The sequence below is a fragment of the Pediculus humanus genome, genomic scaffold (genome assembly GCF_000006295.1).
Source record: "Pediculus humanus corporis 1103172108260 genomic scaffold, whole genome shotgun sequence".
Lineage (NCBI taxonomy): Eukaryota > Metazoa > Arthropoda > Insecta > Psocodea > Pediculidae > Pediculus > Pediculus humanus.
The window spans coordinates 258866-270768 of NW_002987829.1; the positions used below are offsets into that span (position 1 = coordinate 258866).

At 27.6% G+C, this 11903-nt stretch overlaps 1 protein-coding gene across 1 annotated transcript; it reads right to left on the reverse strand.

Moving 5' to 3' along the window:
* Positions 1 to 9980: 9980 nt before the first annotated feature.
* On the reverse strand, positions 9981 to 11137 carry Phum_PHUM491670 (pra1 protein, putative; the record flags this gene model as incomplete). Its single annotated transcript, XM_002430561.1, has 3 exons — positions 9981 to 10015; positions 10219 to 10460; positions 10863 to 11137. The coding sequence occupies 3 exons, from the start codon at positions 11135 to 11137 to the stop codon at positions 9981 to 9983; spliced, it is 552 nt and encodes a 183-aa protein (XP_002430606.1).
* Between the last annotated feature and the right edge of the window lie 766 nt (positions 11138 to 11903).

Consider the following 11903-nt stretch of genomic DNA (forward strand, 5'->3'; position numbering starts at 1 on the left):
TCTGTTGGCCGGGAAAAAACAAAATATCGTTTTACAAAAATTGTGATTTTTACACTCTCCTCCCCTCTTTTCCCCCCACTCCCTCTCTTCCCGGGTTTCCGATGCTTTTTTTTTTATAGCAGAAAACAAATCCATTCAATTATTATTATTATTATTATTATTATTATGATTTTAACGGTACTTAACCTACGCTTTGAAAAAATAAAAAAAAAATAAAATAAATTATTTATTCTTTTTTTTTTTTTTTTGAGAGAGAGAGAGTCGTGGAATTAACTTCTTCGTTTTTTCTTTTTTTTTTTATCCGAAAATATTTTTCGATTGAAATTTACACGTGTAATTAGACAAAAAAATATTTCTTTTTGTGTTTTCCGGAACCCTCCGTTACAAAACGTTACGATAAATTTTCCATTTAAAAAAAAAAAAAAACAAAAAACTGCGCATTCGTGATGCATTTTTAATAAATTAATTATTATTATTATCATCATTATTTAAATTATTAATTTTTTTTTTTAAAGCAGAAGAAATTTTTTTATTTTTTATTTATAAAGATTAATAATAATAAGAAGAAGAAGAAGTAGAAAAAAAAGGGAAGTAAAAAAAAAAAAAATAAGAAATTTCTAAATTTCTAAATTTAAATTTATTCGTTTCGTACATGTGCGTTTGTTAAAAATTTTTTTTCGTTATTCGTCGATGACGTACGACGACGACGACGACGACGTCGACGCCATTTTGAATTTGCAAATTTTTATTAAAAAAAAAAAAAAAAGAATTTTCCCGTTAATTTTCTCCTTTTTTTCTCATTTTCTTCTTTTTCTTTTTTTCCCCCATTGAAAATCTACTGGAAATGTTATTGGAATCTACCGGAAATTCGATTCGTTGTAAACGATATATAATATATTGAGTTTAAATGATAATGATAATGATAATAATAATAATGATAATGATAATAAAGGTAGTAGTAGTAGTTGTGGTGGTAGTGGCAGTAGTAGGAGTAGTAGTAGTTGTGGTAGTAGTAGTAGTAGTGGCAGTAGTAGAATTTAAAAGTAATAAATTCGCGCGATAAATAATTAAGCAATTAATCAAAGTAATTTTTTCTTAATTGTTTGTATTGTTCTCGTCGTAGTCGTAGTCGTGGTTGTTGTTGTTGTTGTTTGTTCGGTTTGTTCGAGGTTTAGTTTGCCGATGGTGTCGATGGTGTCGATGATGTCGGTTGCGGTGGCATTAATATTATCCTTTTCATTCACTCTCTCTCTGCCTCTCTCTCTGTCTCTTCTTAAAAAAATTTATCATTATTTTTATTAAATGAATTTAAAACATTGTTTGCATTCAAATAGATCCGCCATTTTATCATTTCTCGAATGAAAAATCTTAATAATAATAATAATAATAATTAATGGCGAACACAAATTTTGTTGTTGTTGTTGTTGTAATAATAGTTTCATTCACTTTGAATATAATTTTTTTTTTTTTTTTTTTTGGGCGCGGATTGTTATTTTCGTTACGTCGCGAAAAATAAAAAGAAATAATAATAATGATGATAATAAATAAATAAATAATGATTTCGTCGTGGCATTAACAATAAAAAAACAATCGTGAAAAAAATGTCGAAAATAAACAACATTCGGTCTGTCGGATTTTTTTTTTTTTTTTTAAAGTGAAACACTCGAACAAAAAAAAAGAAAACAAAATATATATACGTCGGGTGTGATAATAATAATAATAATAATAATGATGATGATGATGATGATAATAGGAGTGAAAGAGAAAGAGGATGAATGGATGGATGATGATGATTCGGAAAAAAAAAGAAAAGAAATTTTTGTTTAAATGTATATTCGTTTGAAATATATATCGAATTAAAAAAAAAAAAAAGTGTCGTGGAAGCAGAAGATTGGATAAAATTTACAAAAAAAAAAAATTTCTTTCTTTCTTTCTTTCTATTCCATCATCATCATCATCATCATCATCATTCTGCCTGCTTGCCTGTCTGTTCGACTGTTTGTCTGTCTGTACGTCGTCATCATCATCTCTCTCTCTCTCTCTCTTTGTGTATTCATCTTTCAGTTTGTCTCTTATAGAGAAATGAATAAAAAAAAAAATTTCGTTTATATTGCAAAAAAGAAAAGATGGCGCCTTTTTTTCTAAGAACACCGACACTTAATAGTAGGTGAATTATTGTTCGAGATTATTAATAATAATAATAATAATAATAAATCGCGAGTGTTAGAAAAAGAAAACGAGTGATGATGCTGATTCAGTGACGTAACGGTTTTCCGTACGTTACAAAACGGTTTCATATTATTATTATTATTATTATTATTAATGAATATCGAATTTTTTTAATTTAAAATTTCTACAACTTGCACAAGCATACTTTTGGCACACGAATATCTATTTATTTATTTTGTATTTCCGGTTGAGAATAAATAAAAAAAATTAAAGAAAATTTAAATGACGTCACTGAAATCGATCTCGAAAAAAAAAATAAAATAAAACGCGACCACGCACGTACACGCACACACGCACGCAGAAAGGAAATAAAAAATAAAATCGAACGTGATAAAATGTTGTTGTTGTTGTTGTTGTGGTTGTTGTCGTCGTTTGTAATAACGAGTTGCAAAAAACTCGAAATCAAATAACAAATCGAACACACAAAAAAAGAAGACCTGGGTCAAGTCAATAAATCTTTGCTCCTTAACAACAACAAAAAAAATTCGCCAAAGGCAAATTTACAACTTGACGAAAACTCTTATTAGGAGTAAAAAGAGAGAGAGAAAGAAAGAGAGAGAGAAAGAAAGAGAGAGAGAGACACACACACACTCAAGTTTTTAATATTAATCGAAAGACGATAATGATGATGACGAGTTAGAAAAACTAGCTGAAACATTCCAATAAACATTCCAACGGGATGTGAGAATGAAAAAAAAAAAAAAAAACGTGTCACCAGATCGTCGAATGATATCGATCACAAATTCGTGGAAGTTTTCTTTTACGTGACGTCAGCACAACAGCAACAGAGTAGTAGGAAAAATAAAATAAATTTAATATTTTGGCAATAAATAAATGAAACGAATGACGTGACGCGACATCAACAAACCAACCAACAAACAAACAAACAAAATAAAAAATTAAAACTTTATCCGGTTCACAAACCTCAACAACAACCGCAATCATAACGTCGACGAAAACAACAACAACAAACACAAACACAACAACAGAAATCAAAAAAAAAATTTTTTTACGACTCGACGACAAACACACACACGCGAAAACATAAAATTTGCTAAATAAAAATTTGTATTATTATTATTATCATCATTAAATGTTCTTCTTCTTCTTCTTCTTTTCCACGGTCGTTTTACGGTAACAAGTTTATTAAAAAAAAAAAAAAAAAAAAAAAAAACAAAAATAATCCCACGTTAAAATGGCGAAAAAAAAAAGACGCCATGTTTTCTTCTTTTTGTGTATGTTTGTGTTTGTGTTTGTGTTTGTGCGTTAATTTGTCGCCAAAACAGCTGAGCTGAGAATAAAAAAAAAAAAAATTTTTTTTTTTTATTTTTGCTTATGACGTCAAACGTAAGCAAAAATTTTTTTTTTTTTTATTTACGCCCTGTGAAAATTTATTTATTATTATTATTATCATTATAAATTATTTGTTTTTTTATAAAAAAAAACTTAATCCCACGAACTGATCAGAAAAAAAGAGAGAGAGAGACAAAGAGTGAGAGACAGAATTTAAATCGTTTAGATGTGAAAAATAAAAAAAATAAAATAAAAAATTTGGCAGTCAGTTCTTGTTATTATTATTATTATTAAGAAAATTTATAAGAAGTCTAGTCGAATTAAAAGGAAAAGTAATCGAATTTTATTATTATTATTATTATTATTATTATTTTGTCGACTTTATCCCACAAAATTTGTCCTCCTCCCCCCCCCAAAAAAAAACGAAATAATTACAAAATAATCATTCAATGTTGTGGTTGTTGTTGTTTTGCTAAATCGTTTTACTTAAACGTTATAATTTTTTTTTTTTTACAAATTAAAGTCCGGTTTGTCGTGGTTATAGATAAAATCTAAACGTATATCGCGATATAATCGATATATCGATCGAAAAATAATTTTTTTTTTTTTTTTCATTTTCGAAAACACTCCGCGTGATTTTTCTTATTTTTTTCCTTTTTTTCTGATTTATTTACTTTAAAATCATCATCATCATCATTATTATTATCATTATTATTATTATTATTATCATTATCGTCGTTGTCGCCGTCGTCGTCGTAATCGTTATTAATATTTTTTTTTTTTTTTGAAAATGATTTTTGGTTTCGAACGAATCCTCCGACATTTTTTTTTCTATCATCTGCTTACACGATACGCAATTTTTTTGGATATCGATCGATCGATCGATCGATATATCGATGTAAGAGACGAAAAGTAAAAAAAGAAAATCGATCCGGAGTTTCAGTTCGATCGTGGCTACAGAAACAAAACAAAAATTATTTAAATTGAAACGAACGAAAGAAAACTTATATAATAATCAGAGATTAATAATAAGAAGAAGAAGAAGAGGAGGAAGATGATGATGATGATGATGATGATGAAGACAAGTCGTGGATGAGGAGGTAGGAGTGCGAGACAGGGACGGAATAAGCCACAAGATATCATCTTTCACCCGGTTAACAATTTAAAAAAAAAAAAAAAAAATACTCTTGAAACAACAACTTTTTCGACCTGGAGAAAAAAAAAATCAATGACGTAACAATTTTTATTTAAAAAAAAAGCAGAAGACGAAATAAAATTATTATTATTATTATTATTATTATTATTATTAAGAAAATCTATTAATTAGATTGTTAAATTAAAATATAAAAAATGACGATTTTATTTTATTACCAACTTTTGCAAAAAAAAGTAATAAAATTAAAATCAGCTCCATGTGCATCCCGGATTATGAAATGTAAAAGAGAGAAAGGGAGAGAGAGAAAGAGAGAGATGAAAACCTTTTAAATATATATTTTATAGTTAAAATTATTTAACGGAATGGATCATTAAAAAAAAAAAAAAAAAAAACTATAAAATAAAAATGACAGACGGGGAAGGAGACAAAAAAAAAAAAAAGTGACGAGGAATTCTCGTAAAAAAGCAAAGTTGGCAAAACTTAAAACTTACCATCGAGTAGATTTTAAATATTTAAAAAAAAAAAAAAAATGACCGAAAAAGGAAAACACAAAAAGAAGGAAAGGAGAGAAGAGAGAGAGAGAGGGAAAAACGTTTTTCGAACATTAAAAAAAAAATTGTTTATAAACAAAGAAGTCGATTGTAACCGCGTATGAAAAAGAGAGAGAGAGAGAGAATTAATCGCGAATCACCATCGACACCACCACCACCACTACCACCGACACCACCGGCAATAATAACGACAGAAAACAAAGGAAAACCTTTTGACGACGAACGTTGGCCGGTGAAAAACAAAAAAAACGGTTAACGAACGTCGAATATGAAAAAAAAAAAAAACGTTCGCGATGATGGCGCACACACACTAATAATAATAATAACAACAACAACCTCCGGAAGATTATTTAAAACAAACTGACGAACGCGTTTTTCTTTATTAAAATTGGCACGGATCGCATATATATATATATATGCTACACGCGAACGCACGAACGCATGGACGCATGCACGCATGCACACGCCACGACACACAAGAAGAGAGAGACAAAAAAAAAAAAAAAAAAAAGAAAGAAAAAATTTTGTACACATCCGAACTCGTTGACAGTACACGCGTCTATTGAGAGAGTGTTCTCTTAAGATTCACTCTCTCACACACACACTCGCTCGCACAGTCACTCACTCACTCACTCACTCACTCACTCGCACACACACGCACGCACGCACGCACTCACTCACGCACGCACGCACTCGAACACGCACACACATACACACACAAATCTCTAGTAACAAATTCTCCAAGTCATATTTAAATGCATCACTATTGAGCACTTTTCAGCTTTTTTTTTAATCGCATTTAAAACGATTATCGAATAAATCGATTAATCGATTAATCGAAATTATTTTTAATCGATTTATTTACGCATACGTTACGCGATTAATGATTTAATAAAGTGTTAAAATCTCGAATAACGAATACAACCGACTCGATGATTTGTTTGCTTTTGTAATTCGTTACAAAATGGCGGCGTACGAAATGAAAGCAGAAGACAATCATTTTTTTTTGGTCTTAAATGGAAGATTTCGGATAAAAACGAATTTAAAAAAAAAAAAATTTCAAGGTACGACTACGCACACGTGCGTATTTAATAAAAGAGCGTTTCAGGTATGCATTGCAGGTTTTTTAATGTTTTCGTATGGAAAAAAAATAAGAAGAGTAGGTAGAAATTTGTTTAGCTTATAGGGAAGTTATTTTTTTTATAATTTTTTTCCCCCGATAGGTAAACGCGACTAGTAGACGGAGAAGAGTAAAGAGAAGAGAGAGAGAGAGAAAGAGAGAGAAAGAGTAAAGAGAAGAGAGAGAGAGAGAGAGAAAGAGAGAGAAAGAGTAAAGAGAAGAGAGAGAAAGAAAGAGAGAGAGAGAGGAAAGAACGCGAACGCCATCCATCCATTCGATTGTCTTTTTTTTTTTTTTTTTTGTATCCATTAGGTCGTTACACTCACTCGGGACTTAACCGGTACCTGAGATTTATTCTACCTCCAGACTATTCCCGTGCCCTCAAACTTTTTTTTTTTTTGTTTTTTTCTCTCTCTTTTTCTTTCCAAATCATCTCTCCCTCTCTCTCTCTCTCGCACACACTCGAAAAAAACCGTTTTTTTTTTTTTTTTTTTTTTATTACGCAACAACCTTAATTATTCTCTTACCTTATTTATCGAAACGATATTTATTATAAGATGAAATATACTTTTTATATAATATCAATAATTTTTTTACCCTCGCGTGATGTCTTCTTACGTTAAAATTATTAAAACGTTAGAGTGTGCATGTGTTGAATTTTAAATTTCCCGCCAATTTTTTTTTGTTTTTTTTTTTCTAATAAATTTTGGACAATTATTAAAAAGGTCAAAAGGTTATTGAAATGATTATCGTATAGAAAATTCCAACGGATAATAAAATTGTTTAAAATATTGAAAATTTGATGATTACGAAATTCCCTTGCCCTCCCTTACCCTCCCTCCCCCCGTCTCTCTCTCTCTCTCTCTCTCTCTCTCTTCTTTATTAATTAATTAATAAATTTATCAAATAATAAATTTAAAATTTTTGTCGTCTGCTGTCGTATCATTCATTAGCTATTTATTTATTTTTAAAAACAGAAAAAAATCGAACGAATCGTTAGGATTAACTTTCGTAAACGTAACGGAAAACAATTTTTTTGTTTAAAAAAAAGCAGAAGACAAAAATTTTTATTGTTTATAAATAAATAAATAAATAAAAAACACATTTTTTTTGAAATGTAAATAATAATAATAATAATATGTATATTTTTTTCCTATAAAAAAAAATATTAAAATAAAAAAAAAAAAATATTTATTTGGTTTCTTACGAGAGATGAAAACGGATTCGTTAAATCCTTTTTTTTTAAAACAATAATCGGGGGGGGGTTGAAGGGGGAGAAGTGGGGGGAGAGTTTTTTTTTTTTTTTTTTTTTCAAAAACTTCTTATTAATTTATGCCTTTTCGTTTTCCATTCGTTCATTAAAAACAAAAGACAGAAAAATATTATGTACGAAAAAAGACCTGAAATGAAAAAAAAAAAAAGAAATATGGCGGCGGCTTAGCGTTAACTACATACACTACTCATATAAAATTATTATTATTAATAATATATAAATATGACGTCCTTATTAAATAATAATAATAATTATTTCCAGATAATAATGATGATGGTAATGATAACGATTATAATAATTAAATCGATAACGATCCGGAATTTTTGGTTTTTTTTTTTATTTCTCACCGATGAAAATTTTACCCCCCTCCTTTCTCCCCCTCTCCCATTACACCTCCTTCCCGTTCGATATATATATAATTAAAACGTTTGTTATTGTTTGTTTGTTGTGTTGTTTGTTACGTTGTTAATAATATTTTTTTTGTGATTTTGTTACAAAACCGTCGGCGGATGATTGTAATTTTTCTGCAAATAAAAAAAAAAAAAAAAAATTTATAAACAAACCACGAATTCCCACAAACGACAAAAACGTATGAAAATGATAATAATAATAATAATAATAATATTAATAAATGGGACGGCCCACATTCTTCGGGAAAATATTAGCAAAAATAGCACCGACGAAATTCGAGGATTCATCCTTAAGGAACCGTCGGGTAAAAACCTGGAATTAATGCTTAAATACCCCGACAAATAAGACAAGCCTTGTCGTGTTTAAGAGTGACCATAATAATAATAATGATAATAATAATAAAAAGAACGGAAAGGTTTGAAAAATAAAAACGTTGACGAATAAAACAAGAAAGGAATAACTTCGAATCCTTTCGGTTTATCGATAAAAAGAATTTTGAGTTGTCGCTTTGGTACAAACAATCGAAAAATTTTTCGATATATCGATCGATTACCACCTCATCGATAATTTTTTCGAAAAAAAAAAAAAAAAAAATTAATAAAATATTTTTAGTGACGAATTAATAATAATCAATCGATATTTTATTAACTATTTAAAATTTTTGCACCGATTACGAAAAAGTATCTGAAAAATCATCATCATCATTATCATCATCAAACAAAATTAAATTAATGTTAATAATAATAGTAATAATAATAATAATAATAACGTAATTAATGATTCAATTAAAAAAAAAAAAAACGATGAAAAATAAAAATTTTAATTATTATTATTATTATTATTATTATTAGTCGCTGAAAATAATTGAAAAAGTTTTTAATAACTTTTATTTATTATTATCATTATTATCGTTATCATCATTACCATTATCATTATTATTATTATTATTTTTTTTTCTAAATGGAAATAACAAAAATTGAATAAAAATTAATAATTAAAATATTGTTGTTTGTAATTAAAAATTAAGGGATGAATTAAAAAAGTTGGTGAGATTATATGAGGCGGGATTATAAGAAAGCGGGAAGTGGTGCGAGGGAGGGGAGAAAAAGAGAGAGAGAGAGAGGGGGAGCATCAAGGGAGAGGGAAAGTAAGGAAAGGATGAAGGGGAAAACTGTTGAAGAAAACAAGAGATTATTTTTACAGCCGTTTTTTATCCTTGTACGTTCCCTCCCTCTCTCTCTCTCTTTTACCTTCATCCCCCTTAACACCACCACCACCACCACCGCCACGACCACCCCTCCCCTCGTACTACCCTACGCTATCAACAATTCACTGTTTTTGACTTGACGCCTTCGTTTGTTTTCTTATCCTTTGTTTCCCCCCCCCCCTTCTCTCCCCTCCCATCCCTCCCTCGTTTTAAAAATTTATTTTTCCAAAAAAAAAAAAATAGAAAATTTACATAACAAATTAATTAATTATTAAATAATTATTTATTTATAAAGAGAGATGAAGAGAGAGAGAAAATTTTCATCATCATCATTATTATTATTAATTAATTCTAAACGAATCAATACAAGTTCGTTATTTATTTTTATATTAACATAAAATATTTATAAAAAAAAAATAATAATAAAAAATTAATTAACAATCATAAATAAATAAATAAATAAACAAAAACGATTACTATTACTTTGCACGATTGAACAAAAAAAACAATAAATAAATTAAATTAGTTATTCGATTAATTAAATTTTTAATAATACTAATAAATAAATAAATAAATAAATAAAACGATTTTCAAAGTGAGATTACATAAATATCGAATAAGTTTTTGTGTTTTTCTTTTTTTTATCTACAAATACTACATAAATATTTTTTAATAACCTTTAATAAAAGTTTAATTATTAATAACTGACATAACATTTGTTTTAATAAATTAATAAAGAACTAACAAACGATAAATATATTTAATAAGTTAATCTCTCAAAAAAAAAAAAAAAAACAATATCGATAAAATTTATTCGAATAAATTTCTCAAAATTGATTGGTAAATATATATTAAGCATTGTAATTAATAAACTACTGAATAGCAATATTATTATCATTATTATTATTATCACTATGTGTTTTTTAACCGCAGAAAAAAAAAAAAATTAAATTTATGAAATAAAATCAGCTTCCATACCGAGAGATTCTAAGAAAACTCCCATCGGTGTCCTGTTTGAAACAACCCTTTCAATGGTCGATAATTTATTCATTATGTTTCTAAGCCTTAGTGATGCATGAATGAATGTCGCAGAAATGGGTAAAAGTATTCCGAAAAGAAAAACCAATAATGATCCCAACATGTAAACCATGAGACATGCTCCACCAATCATAAGACAAATCCCCAAAAATGGATAATCTTTTTTCAATCTTGTGACAGAGCTGAAACGATAAAAAGAAAATTTTTGTCAAATCGATTAACCTAATCATTATTATTATTATTATTATCATAAATTTAAATGTAAGGAAATATTAATTAATATTTTAATAAAAAAAAAGTTGTTTCGAAAATGATTTTGTTTATGTACAAAGTCTAACGAATCGGGAAAAAAATAATGATAATTTTATTGTTTCGAATGTTTATGTAAATATTTAATATCATCTTTATCACAAATTTAGTTATTATTATTATCAATTGATAATAATAATGATTTTAAATTTAAAAAAAAAAGGAATTTTTGTAATTTGGAGTCACATATGTTTTCCTGTTGTCGAATCTAAAATTATCGAACAGTGTTATTGATGGTAATGGTAGTGGTAATGATAATAATAATAGTTACTAACCTTGTAGAATTCATTAAAAATGAGAATAAGGCATACATTAAAAGTATTGTCAAACCACCACAAGCCATTTTAACTGGATGTAAAACGGTGACAACGAGTATCATAATAATTGACATGAGAAAATAATTTGTTTGATAGTATAATAAATTTTGTACAACTCTATTCCCCCATTTTTCCATATCCCTATAATTTGGTAGTTGAAATCTGGCCGAGCCTAATAGGAAATCATCGAGACTTCTCAATGGTGATAATTCAATGCTGTTACTTTTGGCCATTTTTTTTTTTTTTTTTTTATTATTATTATTTAAAATATTTTTTTTTATTAATATGTAAATTATTTTACACAGGTAAACAAATTCAGCGTATGCCAGATTACTTCGTAATTTTTTTCTTTTTTTTTTTTATGCACAAAAAACTGAGAAAAATCAATTATCACTACTAATACTACTTATTTATTTATTAATTCAAGTCACTTTAATAAAAACGTGACGTATTTTAACGTAAAACGAAAACCAAACAAATGTATAAAATAAGGTTATCAATGAATTTGTCGTGGTTGTAGAAAATGGTGGATTATTACCACTTTTATTATTTACATGGATATAAATTAATTTATGAATATTTTAAATACGATTCGTTTGGTAAAAATTGTGAAACAATAAATAAAAAATTATTATGAAATGTAATTAACATAAATAAATTCAAAGGAATTTTACCATTGTTATGTATTTTTTTTTCATATTTCCATTGTTCGTTTTTTTTTTTTTTTTTTTTTTTTGGAGAATTTTATTATTTTCATGTGAGAAAACAAAAAAAGAGTATTTTTTTAAAATCATTACTCAATAGAAAAGAAAAGAAAATTGGGAATAGGTAATCGAAATATTTTCTATTTTTTCTTTTTTGCCATATAAAATTTAAAAGAAAGAATAAAAGAAAAATGGCGGAATTTAGTTAATTTTTTTAATTGATAGATGACGCTTCGATCGCGTCGGCCATTTTAAAAACTTTCCGATTGATAGTCAGTCGTTAGTTATAACTTGT